The sequence below is a fragment of the Rhipicephalus microplus genome, chromosome 6 (assembly GCF_043290135.1).
Source record: "Rhipicephalus microplus isolate Deutch F79 chromosome 6, USDA_Rmic, whole genome shotgun sequence".
NCBI classification, from domain to species: Eukaryota; Metazoa; Arthropoda; class Arachnida; order Ixodida; family Ixodidae; genus Rhipicephalus; species Rhipicephalus microplus.
The window spans coordinates 78,191,227-78,207,434 of NC_134705.1; the positions used below are offsets into that span (position 1 = coordinate 78,191,227).

General features: G+C 45.7%; 2 protein-coding genes across 4 annotated transcripts in view; both read right to left on the bottom strand.

The window, feature by feature from the left end:
* Positions 1 to 7,232, bottom strand: part of LOC119167581 (actinia tenebrosa protease inhibitors) — a 139,442-nt gene extending 132,210 nt beyond the window's left edge. For all 3 annotated transcript variants that reach the window (XM_075866092.1, XM_075866093.1, XM_075866091.1), the window contains exons 1-2: positions 7,120 to 7,232; positions 4,297 to 4,485 (exon numbers count right to left, since the gene is read on the bottom strand). In XM_075866092.1, coding sequence (XP_075722207.1) covers positions 4,297 to 4,485; positions 7,120 to 7,162 — 232 coding nt within the window. In that variant the 5' untranslated portion in view covers positions 7,163 to 7,232. The remainder of the gene's footprint in view (positions 1 to 4,296; positions 4,486 to 7,119) is intronic.
* Positions 7,233 to 13,601: 6,369 nt separating this feature from the next.
* On the bottom strand, positions 13,602 to 15,217 carry LOC119168607 (carboxypeptidase inhibitor SmCI-like). Its single transcript, XM_075865348.1, has 2 exons — positions 15,015 to 15,217; positions 13,602 to 13,876 (listed from the first exon to the last, which is right to left on the bottom strand). Exons 1-2 carry the CDS (start codon positions 15,181 to 15,183, stop codon positions 13,698 to 13,700), a joined length of 348 nt encoding a protein of 115 aa, XP_075721463.1. The 5' UTR covers positions 15,184 to 15,217; the 3' UTR covers positions 13,602 to 13,697.
* Positions 15,218 to 16,208: the final 991 nt, after the last annotated feature.

The window sequence follows — 16,208 nt, forward strand, 5'->3', positions numbered from 1 at the left end:
GAGCTACGATAGCGGATGCAGTCAGCCTCTGTTCTTGCGCATTTTGACGATGGTGCTGACACAGAGGTGCACACTGACGCCAGTAACGTCGGCCTCGGCGCGGTGCTCGTCCAGCATCAACACGGCAAAGAACGAGTCATAGCCTATGCCAGCCGCTCACTGTCCCGTACCGAGGTGAATTACACGACCACAGAGAAAGAGTATCTCGCATTAGTGTGGGCGATCACCAAGTTTCGCCCGTACCTCTATGGTCGTCCATTTAAAGTGGTGGCGGACCACCATGCCCTCTGCTGGTTGGTAAACATACGTGATCCCTCTGGACGACTGGCCCGATGGAGCTTGCGTCTACAGGAATTTGATGTTAAAATCCTATATAAGTCTGGACGAAATCATGGAGACGCTGATACGCTGTCGCGTGCACCCATACCTTTAGTCAATCAAGAAGAAGAGGACGAGGACGGTTTGCTAAGTGCCCTTAGCTCATCTGACTTGAGCAGACGCCAGCGAGAGGATGAAGAGATTCGACCGCTCGTCGACTATCTGGAGGGTCATAGCGCCGTTATACCTCGCCATCTATCTCGCGTCGTGACGTCTTTCTGCCTCCGAGATAATGACCTGTACAAAAAAACGCCCGTTCTACGAGCCGCGCTTACTTCCTCTTCGTTCCGAAGGACATGCGGGACGAAGTCCTCTCCGCGTGTTATGACGAGCCCACATCTGGTCATCTAGGTTACTCGCGAACGCTCGCCAGAGTAAGTGAGGCGTACTACTGGCCCGGACTTTCGGCAAGCGTGAAGCAGTACATCAAAAGCTGTCGTGAATGCCAGCGTCGAAAGTCGCCACCAAGCAAGCCGGCTGAATTACTTCAGCCAATTGATTCACCCCGCAAGACATTTGACCAAGTCGGCATGGACATTCTCGGCCCATTTCCTTTATCGTCCGACGGCAACAAATGGGTCATTGTTGCAACTGACTATTTGACCCGCGATGCTGAGACACAGGCAATACCACGAGCCATGGCTTCTGAGGGAGCACAGTTCTTCGTGTGCCACATTGTTCTGCGCCACGGTGCTCCATCTACAGTGATAACCGGCAGAGGAACAGCGTTCACTGCACAGCTTTTGATGAAGTTTTTTGACTAAGTAACACTAGGCATCGAACGACGACTGCCTACCACCCGCAGAGCAACGGCTTAACCGAGCGACTAAATAGGACAGTCACAAACATGATCTCCATGTACATCGACATCCAACACAAAACATGGGATCGCATTTTGCTTTATGTGACGTTCGCTTATAACACCGCCGTTCAAGAAACAACCCGATATACACCGTTTCACCTTCTCTACGGCAGCGAAGTTCAGACGATGCTGGATGCGATGCTTCCTTGTGAAGACGCCGATCAATAACAACTGACACAGAAGAATTTGCAGAGCGTGCCAAAAAAACTCGCCAGCTCGCCCAGCTATACATTGATCAGCAGCAACAGGTCGATGCACGATGTTACAATACGCGTCACAATGACGTATCTTACAGTCCAGGAGACTAAGTTTGGGTTTGGACCCCTGATCGTCACCGTGGCCTCTCTGAAAAATTGCTCAGCAGATACTTCGTTTCGTATAAAGTATTACGCCGCGTGAGTGACGTAAACTACGAAGTGGTTCCGGACGCTACGTCGTCACGATGGGTACGACGGAGACAACCGACCTCTGACATAGTTCACGTGGTGCGCATGAAGCCTTATTTTGCGCGTTCCTAGAAGACCACTTTTCCTGTGTTTTTTTTTATTTGTGCTCCGACAATTACCTCATCATTGGTGAACTTATCACGTGAAACATTTGATTATTGGTGCCCTTTTTCATTGTTTAACCTACTTTGTTATGGTTTTTTTGCAATAACATTACAGCATCGGGACGATGCTCTTTCTTTTTTTGTTGAGGAGGAATATAGCCACATACTTCTAGTAGTGGGTCGTATGCCAAGGTGAAGGCTCACACCACAAAAGAGAAAGAAGTACGCGTGGGTTCCTGCTCTGGAAAACAAGCCCAACCAACGCGCCTGGTTAGAGCCATGTTGCTCAGACGTCATTAAACCTTGTCGACACACCTGGAGCAACGTTATAATATAAAAACATGCGTGTAAAATATTACACACAAAAAACTTTCCTTTCATATCTCGCACAGTCCTTCAGAAGCTGCTCTGACGAAAGAGATGGATGACAGGCATCGCAGACGCCAGCACACACAGCCTTCAGCACGGTATTGTTCCCACGGCTGCACAGTAAGTATGTAAAATAGTGAGTCACGCGTGAAAGAGGATGAATACGAATGCATATGAGAAATACGTGCAAGGTGAAATAAAAACATACGTGAGATATGGCATGCCAATAAATTCACCGTGATGTCACGCATCGTCAGACTCATTTAAATCCCCGTAGCGCAACAGCTTAGGAGCGGCGACCGCAGCTACAACTCTGCGAACCACCGTGCCGCAAACAAGTCGGCGAGTCCTAAGCGAGCGAGGACGTTCAGTTCGAGCAAGTGGACGCGAGACCAAACACGGCGCTGCACGTGGATTGTCTGCCGCCAGTGAACTTCGAACAGGAGAGCGAGCGTACGCTTGGCCGCCACCATGAACAGCGCTGAGCTGGTTTGGAGCTATCGCCGAAGATATGGAATGTAATGCGGCCCTTTTTCACAAACTCTAGCGAGTGCAGCGCGCAAACGTGAGTCCACCGCCGCGCCTAACGGACGGCGCCGAGCTGCTTGCGACCGACTGACGGGAAAGCCAACTGTTATGGCGACCAATTATCAGTGAGTTCCGACGCTAACGATAGCCCCGCCAGCACGTGCTGGTGCACTTACAGCGCGCGATATACTGCAACCAAGCTCGTTACGAGAACCCGCAACGTGTTTTCGACGACTCCCAACACAGCGGCGAGGTCTCAGCCCGATATCGTTAGCCCGGAGCTCATCGTGGTGGTGAAGACAGGCGAGCACTCGCTGAGCGAGCGTACGGGAGGCCAACAGCAATGGCAGCCGATTTCCAGGCGGTCGCAAAGCACAGGTGAACTGCAGACGCCGAAGCGGACCTTCGCGGTGAATTTCATGCGTGCACGCAATATACAACACGACCGAGCCCATTGCCGGCAAGCGCGATCCATATCGAGCGCGCGACAAGTAGAATAGAATAAAGAATGATAACCTACTTGCAAAAGAATCCAGTGCCGATTTCTGCCCTGAGTCGGACTGAAGTATATATACGACAGGCCTGTTGTCTTCTCAGCCGCCATGTTGGCCTTCCCAACTGTTGCAGTCGTGTGTTGATCATGACTATCTTGAAGCTAAAGCTATACAGCGTGGCGTGTTCACGTATCGAGACTTGATCCAAACTTAATGGGTGCAGCGAAACTTAAAAGCAGCAGCCCACGCTGATCCAAGTGTACACACATACACCACATCGTAATTCCTATATAGTCGAATCCAGGCGGCCGTGACTGAGCATACAGAGCGCGACGCAACGCGAACTGTCGCCGGCAAAATACGGGCAAAGACTGAGCCAGGAGAGGAGAAGGACCTTGGCAACGCTTTGCGCGTTGCCTGCGTTCCCCGGACGGTTCATTTTTTTGGAGCGTGTTTGGAGACTAAGTGGTTTGAACGCGGCACGCTTCGCTCCGTGGTTCCTCCTCAACGGTCTATCCGTTCATCGCGCGCGCCTATTAGGCTCCGTTACTCCTTTTTCGGGTAATTTTGTCTTAGAGTGCATGACGCAAGTAGTCGACCTTAACCCAAGTTCGGCGTCCAATCTCTCACGCTCTCCGGCTGTCACATCGCTTTCTGTGACTTCGCTCTTACCATTATCTACTACAGCTACCACATGCAGCCACCATACTACAAGTACCCATGACCTCAAGGGTTTGTTGAATCATTAATGATGAACGGTAGCTGTCGGGATGAACATGTATGCATAAACGTCAAAGTGAATGCATCCACGTTAAACGGTGCTACAGCTGTCAAACACCAATAAACGTTGCGCGAGCTCTCTCATATCAATGCACAATAAAGCTTAAGTATTTCTGTAAGGACACGTTTTAATCTCGTGGTTTCCCCATTTCTATGATGGAGGAATCAACGATGTTTTTCTGTTTTTTTCTTCCACCATGATATGATATATAGTGAAAGATTGAGGTCAAACCCGTCCATAACCAAACTCAAGTACATTATACGGTGATTTACACCTCGGACACTTCTCTTTTCAAGACATAGTTGGGCACAGTACTTAAAGAATATCAACTCACGTGCGTGTACGGAGCATGTATGTTCGCACAGTTCTTTCGTTTCAAAATTGTTCGCATTTCCGGAGCAACCGCCAAAGAAGAACTCCTCGCACTGGCCTTTCTCTGCGTTGTACCACCATCTCAGCAACAACATTTTGCAGAATCCCGGGTGGGCTGGCAGTTGGCATTGCTCAGGAAGGTCCGAAGCCGCTGCGAAGAATGATTCGTATAGTAGATGATATACTCTATAGACTTATATTGACACTAGAGCAACAAAGTTCTCGTGAAAGCTGCTCGTATCAATTAAATCCCAGAGTAACACCGAACACCATAGGTTCAGATTCCTGAATGATTCCAGGGGCAAAATAAGCACCATGCAATAATGCCGAGCTATGCGCTGGCTGCCACGGTCAAGACGATTGCGTACGAGACGCCTTCGTGACACGCACTGATTCCAGGGGCAAAATAAGCACCATGCAATAATCAAATTCCACGGGTGAAGTTGAAACAACAGGAAGTGCATTGCATTCACTTTTTGCCATGCCCACAGTTAGTATGAGGCGACAATTACCGGCGCGTTGTGTGTAGCGCAATTATTGCGGCTGATGCAGAGCACGGAGTCAGTTACCGACCCGTCATCTAATAAAGCTGATCGGTTCCGCGAAGGCGAAAGCGGGAGACCTGAGCACGGGAAATGAAGGAGACTCTTTCGTTCACATGGTTCACGAGCGGAGCCGTCAAGGTCCCCCTGTTCGGGATTAGAAGGGGAAGGCTTACTCAGAAGAGCGTCTGGCAAGAACCAGGCCAGGCGCCGTCGTCTGAGTTTAAGCCATTGTTGGCATGCACGGAATGGCGCGGGGATGCGACCACTGGACTGACCGGGACATAGTGGCGGCATGAACACGAGCTTATCCTGCCGAGCTATACGTCATTACTGAGTGTTGTTAGGATGGTGGGGCGCCTCGTTGGCGCATGAACACCTCCTCAGCGCACAGGGCCAGATGGTGTAATCTACGCGCTTATGGAAGCTTCTACAAAGCGACGTTCATGAGAAAGTTCGTGAAGCCCGAGCGTGACATCATGAGAAACACATACAGTGTTTCTCATGATGTCTTTTCACGATAATGGACTGGGCGAACTACACACGGAAAATTCACGGTGTTACCGATGATTCTTTCCGGATCTTTGCCCACTTGTCATCATTCACCCCGTGGATATGCTGCGATTTTTTTTTGCATCTGTCATCTCTCCCTGTTTAGCTTCCAGCGCTTTCGTCGGGACGAGAGAAGAGAGAATGCAATTGCCGCATGCAACAAATCTTTAACTCCATTTGCACTCAACAGGTTTTTAAAACTTTGGCATTGAATTTGTAAGGCAATATGCTCTTCCCGTGAATTCCTTCTATGGTTATTTGATGATTTGTTTCAGGGCCCCGTTAATGTAAGTTAGCATGCAATGAAACCAAAGAATGTATACTGTATCTTTACTGAGAATTTCTTAATGTATAGTAGTAAGACTAACACAGATGTGAAGACAGTAAAGTCAACAAAACGATGACCTGTCGCTGACAGGTAACGAACATGATGTCTTCAAATAACGCACCCCGTCCTCTTACCAAATGAGCTACGGCCGCAGTCGTCTGCTAGTAGACATTATCTGCTATGTTCAAGCACCGTTCCGCGTCATTATTTTCAGAGGTATATGCAATCACGTTCATATACTTATAAGAGTTGATCGAGTGAGCGTTGTCAGTGCAACAGCTTAAAATATTCTCGCTAGCTTCGAAATATGTTTGTATATTTATGAAGAAGTGGAGGAAAGAGATACTTCCTTTTTAAATTTTTAACAAGGTAATTTAACCACAGTCGTTACGTCTTAGAGCACGAAGAACAGATTGGTCACACTGTCTACTTTGTTTGAATTTCACTGCTTCTTACTAGCTCAAAATACTAATTTTGTGTAGGATGTTTTTTGTACAGTCTCCTGACCATGTAACCTCCCTCTCTATTGCATAACCATTATTTGTAGTACTCTTTTAATTCACACCGAAATTGCTGTGAACTGTAAAACCGCACCTGCAGATTAGTGACAACACACGCAGTACAGACGCGTCAGATACAGCAGCAATGTAAGAGCACCTGAACAGGCAGTTGTACGAACAACCTACGGCACGTCAGTGCTGAGTACTTAGTACTACCTAGATGCGAATGCCGTACAATTACAGGCCATCGCATTTATTGCTATGGTGCTACTAGGAACACCATCATCTCAGCATTGTTTTACCGAAAATTTTGCATAACAAAAAAACGCTCATTTTCATGAAATAAATGTTGAGGAGTGCGCGAAGCTAAGTGCTTAGGTGCCTAAAGCCTACTTCAAATCGTCAACTAGGATATATTACTTGCACTTGTAGGATTTTTCTAGTACTCTGTCACAATTATGATTGACGATAGTCTATTTAAAAACTTAATTTGTGTCTCACATACGTTCTTTAGCGTTTCCCCACATTATGTAAATTCAGTGACATGGTGATATAAAATGACGTAAAGAGTAGGTGACAAACTAAGGTCGTAATATTCATAATACTTTCGTTGAAGTAATTGGCTAGTATAAATGACTTGTGTGTGGAGGTTTTTTTACGTTGTTCTCTCATGAGTATGACTGATACTAGTTTATGCTTAAACCTTCTTTTGTGCATAACATACGTTTCGGCTATGCCTTTCGTTACTCGAGTTTGCTCCATATCATGTAGCCATGACAATATACACCGAAAGAGCTTATGTGCAAAAATTTTACTATGCATCTTTTATGTGAAGCATGAACAAAACTTCTTGACATACATACCGAATGCAGTGACAGCGAATGCTATAAGAATGTAGAGCTTCATATTGTCACGTACGGTCAAACAACTGTGGGCGTCCCATTTGTGGGTGGCGCCTATAAGAACAAAAGGGCGGAACTTGTATGTCTATTATCTCTGTGCAGAAAAAAAAACGTCAAGAAGTAGCAACACCACGTGAATGTGTTAAACAATGGATGGTGTTATCTAGCCCACAGCTCGATATTGGTCTCTAATCAGTTTTCCTGAGCTCCCCAAAGCCAGTGCTGGTTTGAACAATGGATGTTGTCATCAGTTTTTCCAAGTGTCGCGTAATAACAAACCCTTTGAAATATCCACTCAAACAAACGGGCGCTGGCTGCCACGGTCAAGACGATTGCGTACGAGACGCCTTCGTGACACGCACTGAACCCATGCTTGTCCTGTTTGCAGAACGACTGCGTTAAATCCGCTCAAAGCGCTTGGGGCAGATGTCCCTGCAGGCGTTCTTGTGTCTCGCTCGGTAATAGGGGGCTCGTCCTCATTCACGGCTGTCGCGTTGGTGCGAGTTGGTGCAGCAGGCTGGAATACGGGTTTCTTAGATGTCGATATTGCACTTGCTGCACAGAATGAAGCGAGCACGTCTACAAAACCTTGACACGTGGTTGCTCCTGCCACAGCAGTAGCGGCATCGAGCCCTGCACAAACGTGCCCGTTTTTCGTCCGCTGAAATCTGGATATAACATTCCGTTATGCAGTGACGAGAGGGCAAGCTTCTTTTGTAATAGTAAAACACTTGGCAGTGAGTGCGGACGTACGTCCTGACCCGCCTTCCTCTCTGATTTAAATCTGGGTGAGCAGTAACGAAAGCATTTCTGCAGCCTGTCGAGCACTCTGCTCCCGGGTAGCGACGGCATACGTATCCAACGACGCTTCTTTCCCCTTCTCACTGTATGGTATCTCGCGGTGGACAGGCAGGCACTTCATTCACATGAGGTTGAAGACAATCTCGTACTGGTCACGTGAGACGCTCAAATTAGCCAATGCAGAGACTCTAAACTGGACCTTTTTGTATGGCAGCTGAAGGTTTTGCACATCGGTTGAAGACTTCACCAGTGCCAAGTCGGGCTCGTTAAGGAACGAGCCGTGCCGGCCAAATTGCTCCGTCAAACTCTTGGCAGCGATGTTGTACTTCTCACATGTCAGTCGGGTGCCTTCGATGGCCCTCTTGGCCGAACCACTCAAGTACGACTGCAGGCACTTTAACTTCTCACTCTGCAGAATTTCTTCGTTTAGGTGTATAGTTGCACTGAAATGAACCCAAAATGTCTGCTAATCGCGAAGTACGTCGGGAAACGCCGGTATCTGTACCTTCGGCAGGAGCACTCTGCGATGACTCAGCTGGTTCCTTGACTGAGAGTCATATCTGTTACTCGAAGGCAAGAGTCACTAACCTCGTTATGTGTTTAGGTACTGGCCCCACTGATATCCGCGTTCGGTGATTTAGCCTCTAGCCTGGCCACACTCGGCACCGTCGCTTTGCTTGCAGCCTGTACGAGGAAGAACCACGCTCGCGTCATGCCGTTAGCGACCCTTCGGTCATACTTTTCCGTGGTCATGAGCTCTTTCTTGCAGGCATCTTCTTCAGTCAGATCGAATATTTCTATGTTAAGGTTGACGTGTTCGACGTCCTCCTGGGTAAGGCAGGTAATGTGGAAGTCCCCCTGACTGACATCCGGAACAGTGGTCTGCAGTTCGCCCGTCAGGAGCGTGATAGCTCACGTGACGTTGGCCTGACGACGCCACGTTTCTTGCGCAGCCACTTCAAGTACACCATCGAAACTAGAAGTATTGAAAGGGCGTGACCAGGAGATTTGGCCACCACATTAATGTCGCGTAATAACAAACCCAAGCCCTACACCAAAAACTACATGTTTAAACCCACTGCTCATGCCTAACTCTCTCTTTCTTCTCTTCTATGTGCCCGTCATGTTGCCACCCGTGCACATTCATAGGCAACAATAAGCTCATCGAACGGAGTGCGGGCCAGTGCTATAAAAATTTAGAGCCACATACTGCCGTTCGTGTTCAGACAACTGTGGGTCCCGTTTTGTGGGTGACTCTTCATGCGAACAAAACATGTGTCATTCAGGAACTTGCAAGTACATTCTCTCTGCAGATTGTATGTCCGAAAGAAGAAACGTTATCTGGATGTGTTAAATAATAATACAGCTCCATACTGCCGTACGCGCTAGAACAACTGTGGCCCCTTTATAAGTGACGATTTGAAAGAATAAAAGATGGCTCATCAGTGAACTTGATTGTGTATTCTCTGTGCAGAGTAAACTTCCGGAAGCGGCCACATCATGTGAATGCGTTAAAGAATAAATGGTGTTATCTACTCTTGAAGTGCAATACAGGCCTGTTCTGTTCTGTTTTGTTCTGTTTTGTGGCACAGAGATCCGTAATATGATTTTCTGAGCTCAATGGCACAAGCAAAACAATGGCAAGCCGTCAACCCACGCCTAAAGCTGTCTGTCATAAATGTCTCAGGCTTTGTCTTTTATGAAGACTCATGGATGAAAGAAGAGCGTTTTTTTTTCGTATAAACGAGGAAAGATAACTATCAGTTCAAAAATTATTTGCCAGTGAATAGGCGAAAGAGTAAACATTCCGTGAATGTACATCCAATCAAAATGAAGCCTGTTACATGGCAGATTCGATTTCTTTAGAATCAGTACTCAACTGAGCTAGCAAATAGTTCATATTTGATCGGTTTTGTTTTAGAAATGTGAAACTTTTCACATCGAGTAGTAGACAGTTATCACCTAGAAACCTGAAAAGCGCCTCGGCTTCAATAGTAGAACGTAGTAGCGCAGTTGGCCACCACGTGCATTCCCTTCTCAACTACTAGCCTACTTCGGTTCTGGATGCATGCCTCAACGGTACCCGTTTAAGAAAGCGCACGACTTCTCACGTAACGTTGGTCCTTTAGAAATGCCAACTGCAGTTACAGTTGCTAAGTGCACACTACGCCCTAATGATTGTCGTTGCAAATCAGCGAAATTCCTAATACGTGGCCATCAGGCAGCACGTGAGCCTGTGGAACTGCTCACCTTTTGATAATATTTATGAGGATGATGATGATAAAATGTGTCTGAGCGTTTTGTATAGAGTGTGCCTTTAAAACACCAATCATTTACGCAATTCACGTGTTTTACCACCTGTTCCGATTATACTCTTTCACTACACGACTCGTTCACTACCGGACACCACACGACACTACACGACTCGTTCCACTTCATACCATTCATAGTGTGGTGTTTTTTTTTTTTTGCTCTAAAAGCAAGTTACAGATTCAACATTGCTCGGTGGTTGAACACCTGCTTGCCATGCAGATGTCCTTGCTTCAATCATCGTTTAGATGAAATATTTTTCAGTTCTTTTATTTTATTTGCATCTTTTTTAATCAAACTTTCAATTAACTTTCGTTCATTCATTTTATTTACATCTATCCCAACTTTTTACGATCGCGGAAAAGATTATGGCTTGGTGCTCACCTCCGATGACACCGTTGCTGACACTTGACACTGACACCGAAACTTTAACAAAACCAGCTGTTTAACGCAATAACGGCAACTCCACAAAGATAGCTCCAGAAATGAAATAACGGAGGAAGTTTTATATTTCACGTCCAAAATAAGGGCGCTATTCGAGAACTACTTTTACTGGTGGCGGGATGCATGCGATTTGGCTCTCTCGCCCTTGCTCCAATGCGGAGAAACGTTGTCGTCGAGAATAGTGCTGTCGGCTCATATCTTAACATGGCGCGTGGATGCTATTCGGTAGTTAAGAAAGCCACCAGTGGAAACCAGGACCACGCTGTGGAGCTTAAACAGCATTTTGCCAGAAAGAAAACGAGCGTATTATGCAACATACAGCATATGTAAACTTGTTTTTTTTTTTATGTGACCCGCTGAGCGTTGACTCGCGCAGTTCACGGCTAGCAAATTTTTCATGCATCCGTCCATCTATCTCACCACCACCACCAAACTCCATCTCATGCCACCGCGTGAAGTGAATGATGCAATATATAAGAAGGTAGTCTTTCTTTTTGGTAAACAGTTGCGTGTAAAGGGGAGCTGCCTTGTCCACAAGCCTTGTGTGGGGCGACGTTCACCTACGCCTTTGAGGTGTTATAAAAGATACTCTCGCGGTGAACACTCGATGCAGGGAGGCGTCTGTTTAACTCAATTTGCGCAAAATACAGGGTTCTTGTTACGAACAAAGCAGCGGACTACACGAAGCTTAGCTTTTTGGAGTGCTAGGGGCGAGGGTAAGCGTGGGCACGCACAACAGTTGCTAAGGGTAAAGGATTGAGAGCAGATAGATAACACCTGCCAGCACGCGGACACCGACCAACACCAACATGCCCCGATCATTAAATGCATTCGCAATTGAAAGTCGGCGCGTTTTATTCTCTTCCACGTTCAATAACGAAGGTGCTAAAGAAAAAATAAACCAAATAACTTTTCATATTTTGATGCAATGCCGTGAATACATCATCATCACCATCATAAACTTGACTACGCCCACTGCAGGAAAAAGGCATGTCTCATGTTTCCCCTGTCAACTCTGTCTTGTGTACGCTGCTGCCACATTACACCCGAAAACTTACTAATCTCATGTGCCCACCTCACTTTCTGTCTTTCCACCACCCGATTGCCTTCTCTGGGAATCCAGCTTGTGGTCCTTGATGGCCAGTGGTTATCTTGCCTTCGCGCTACGTGCCCTGCCCACGAGCATTTCTTCTCGATTCTGGCTGTGATGGCCTTAACAACGGTTTGTTCCCTGGTACACTCTGCTTTTTTCTTGTCCCTCATAGTTACACCTATCATTTTACTTTCCATTGCTTGCTGCGTCGTTCTCGAGTGAAGTTGAACCGTGTTTGTAAGCCTCCAGAATCCGGCTTCGTAGGTAAGTACAGGTAAAGTGCAGCAGTTATATACCTTCCTCTTGAGGTATAGTCGCAATCCATCAATTGTGATTTGATAATGCTCGCCGAATGTGATCTTACCCATTTTTATCCTTCTAGGTACTTCAATGTCGTGCTCCGGCTCCGTGGTAATACTTGTCCTAAATAAACGTACTCTTTTACAACTTCAAGTACACTGCATAGTATCTCGAAGCGTTCTTTTTTTCCGAGGTTGTTGCGCAATACTTTCGTTTTCTGCAGAATAATTTTAGACCCTACTTTTCTGCTCGCCTTGTGGAAACCAGTAATCATGAATAGCAATTCATTCCCTAATTTATTCAACAATGCAATGTGATCGGGAAAATGCAGGTTACTGATGTAGCCTTCATTAACTCGTATTCCAAAGTTTTTTCATTCTAGGCCTCTAAAAACCTCCTATAAGCATGTGGTAAATTGCATCGGGGAGATCATATCTTCTTGTTTAACGTCCTTATTTGCACTATTGTGTCGCTTTTCTTATGGAGCGCTATGGTGGCACTTGATCCGTTGTAAATTTCTTCTAGGATGTTTATATATGCTTCGTCGACGCCTTGATCTGCAGTGTCTGCATTACTGTTGATTTACCTACAGAACAAAGTGCCTTCTAGCAATCTATGAAGGTGATGTGGCTTCTGTGCTTTATCTTTCACCTGAGTGATATAATAAATATGATCGATTGTTGAATATCCTGTACGAAGTCCTGCTTCATTCTTTAGTTGATTCAACTCAAAGCTTCTGTTCTTCCATTAGTAATTACATTTGTAAATAGCTTGTTCGTATATGAAGCACAGTAAGCTGATGGACCGGTAATTCTTGAAGTCCTTGTCGTTCCCTTTCTTATAGGTTGATGGGCATGACTAGATCTGTCATTAAAGTTATCAAATCACAGGCCTTCGCCATCCGTCATCATTTCCGCTCACAATAGTTCTGGCGAGTGGCACTACGTGTTAATTGGGTCAGTTTCAATGTTCGAAGCTTTAGAGAGCCACTTCAAAGGGCAGCCCACGAGCTGCCAAAAGGAGATGTGTCTTGACTGGGAACGACATACGCTGCCGCCCGCACTGGCAAGTTGCGCGTTAACGAGCTTCTTCACGAATTCGCGCCCGTACGAAAGCATTTTAAGTGTTAAGAGTTGGAAAAAAAAAACATCTGCTGCCCTTTCTGCAAATGTGGAAGAAGTGAAGCAATTAGGTGTGTATCGCCCTCGTTTGGGCACTACACACCTAACTTGATACATGTTTCGGCATGTCGGTCGAGTATTGACTGCGAAGTGGTGGAATATTCTGAAGCAAGTTTAGGGCAGCAGCGCATTCGTGGACGCTCGAATAACAGCGTGCTTATGACGAACAGCGCCGAGAGCATCGATGGAAGTTCACGCTTCAGCTCAGCCTGTCACAGCCGTTCGCAGAGTGTAATCGTGCCTACATCCTTTATTTTTTACACTACAATGAAAGTTTCGTGCTTCGTGAATTCAACACCAAAAAAAATAGAACGTTTGACAAAAAAACACTATTTTATTGCAGAAAGACAATGCTGTCCCTCTAAGACTTGTGCGTCATGCCTACAAAAGCTACAGACCGACTACACGAGTTAAATCTTGCAAAAGTTCATGCAAGAAGTGTACGATTCAAAGTTGTTGCCGTTGCTTCGGCAGCCTCCGTAGACAAAGGGGTGGCAGGTCTGCGTGCTGTTGTCAAAGTAGAAGCACTCCAAGCTTCCCACGCACGGACCCCGCTGAGGAGGCCTGAAGCAGTAGCTGTGCATCCCCGCTGCGTAAAAAAATACAAAAGAAGTATATAGAGCAGCGTGTATCAATGCGAAACCAAAGTAAAGGTGATGGTGCGGAATACATGCAAGCCAATTATTTACAAACTACTATGACAAGTGAGTGTACGTTTCAACAAGAATCATCACTACTCAGAAGTATGCTTGCGTGTTGGTTCTAGAATACATATTTTTTTTCGGCGAGAAAAACAAATTACGTGTCCCACCAAACGCAATCAAAATATTGGCCTAAAGTCAGAATTCCCGCCTCCTGAACCTAACATCACTGACTCCTGCGTTGATGACATAGTTTATATATTCATGCTAAACTTCCCCCCGGTACAAAGTGGTATTTCCCGCGCATAATTATTTATTTTTTATGTGGCCCCTGAAGCATTCAGACACCTTGAAGTTTCCTATATTCGACTGACGCACCTGATGTGAGCAATCGTTCTACTTTTTTCTTTTACCACCGAGTGAGCTTTGTTAAAATGTTCATCTCTCTGTTCCATCATTGCGAAGAACGTTTCATGTTATAAAGAAAATAGCTATACAATTAGCACTGCCATAGTGTAATGCCCTTGCCTAATGCATATGAAACGAGTTAAAAAACGGGCGTAAGAACCACGAGATTTCTCTGCTTTGAGAGGAGCAGCAGCTGCCCCTATTTCAGATAAAGAGGGAAGAAAGGAGAAAACAAAACAGGCAGTTTGGAATTGAAAATATCAGTACAATACACAGTATACAGCAGCATAGCTTAATAATCATCTTTCATTCCTATTGTCTTTTGAAAGTACAACTATGCTTTCAAAACATCTACTGTTATAACAGTCGACTATTCCAATTTACCAGGACGATTTCTTCGTAGAAAGGCCAATCAATAAAAATACCTAACGCACCAGACACTGAACCCGCCATCTGTCAGTGTTCTTGTTTTTGTTTTCAAATTTAAACAGACGCTCAAGTGACTCCTCCCGCTTGGCGTGGCCTTCTCGAACAGCTTCTGCGATTGGATTGCTACTCCAATCGTAACAACCGTACATTCGACAACTACAACTGCGAAGAGAGAATGCTCTGTCTTCTCTGTGCGTGCCTACGTCTCAGTAAACCTTGCAAAGCAATTTATTGCTGACGAGAACACACCTTGTGGATCGATGCATGCCCGCCCGCAGTCCACCTTTTCGTCAAATCTGTTGTCATTGCCACCACAACCACCATAGTAGAACTGCTCGCATCGTCCAGTGTAGCTGTTAAACCACCATTTCGGATGACTCAATCCGCATTCCCCCTTTTCCAACTTCAGTTCGCACATGGGACTCAAAGGCGTTGCCGCTAGAAAGAAAAATAAAGTTGTGCCTCCTTTGTATAAACGCCAAAAATTCATAATAATAATACCCAGTCTTTGCATCTCTATTATAGTTAACACTTCTCTACTAAAAAATCATTACATGCAGTTGTAAGAAACTCTTTTCTGTCAGCTCTGCATTGTTTTTAGAGGTATAGCTACCACAATACATTGGCCACTTCGCAAACATCTGCAGAAATTACCGCTTGCGTCCCCTTGTGGCGTATAGGGTAAATGCGGCGCGTGGTGGCTTTATTAGCGGATGGCGGGTCATCTAGCCGCGCCTTCCCTGAAGGAGTGGCCTGTATGAGCTACCTGCCAAGTGCATATTGTGCGTCATGAATAGACGCTTTAAAACGAATTGCTACTTAGAGGCGTTAGGTGCAGCAATAATGCTGCTTTCAAAATAAGTATGTTCCCTAATACCCTCTCCTTGGCAACACAATAAACTTTGACTTATAGGTGACCTAAAGGTACATAACCTTTCATTGCCTCGCAAAACATATATGCGCTAATTGGTGTGCAGATATGCCGTGGCCAAGGAAGAGTGTTTATGAAGACGTACATATCTAACAAAAATATTTAATTCATTGTTCTCAGCTAATATACCTTTCTGCCACCACTACCGAATTACATATCAAAGAGAGAAAAGAGCGTACAAAAAGAAATCGTGATTGAAATATAAAACAATGACTACGGTTTTTAAAAAATTCTAAAACATCCCTCGTACCTTGACAACTGATGTTATGCGAAATATGCGGATGCAAGGTGAATGTTTAAATATCGTATTCAGTGAGGCGTTATGAAGTGGCGCTCAGTATATGTACAAATTCACACACGCACACACACACACACACACACACACACACACACACACACACACATGCGCGCGCAAACATAAAATTTCGATTGAAAAGGTTACGCCTGCCGTTACGCATGAAGGGTGTTTCAAGAAACGTGTTCGATAATCCCAGCAATCAAGAGCAATGCAT

Coding starts and splice junctions, on each gene's coding strand:
- LOC119168607 (XM_075865348.1), bottom strand. CDS start 15,183: ATGTGCGAACTGAAGTTGGAAAAGGGGGAATGCGGATTGAGTCATCCG. Junction 13,877..15,014: donor GGCATGCATCGATCCACAAG/GTGTGTTCTCGT, acceptor TTTTTTACGCAG/CGGGGATGCACAGCTACTGC.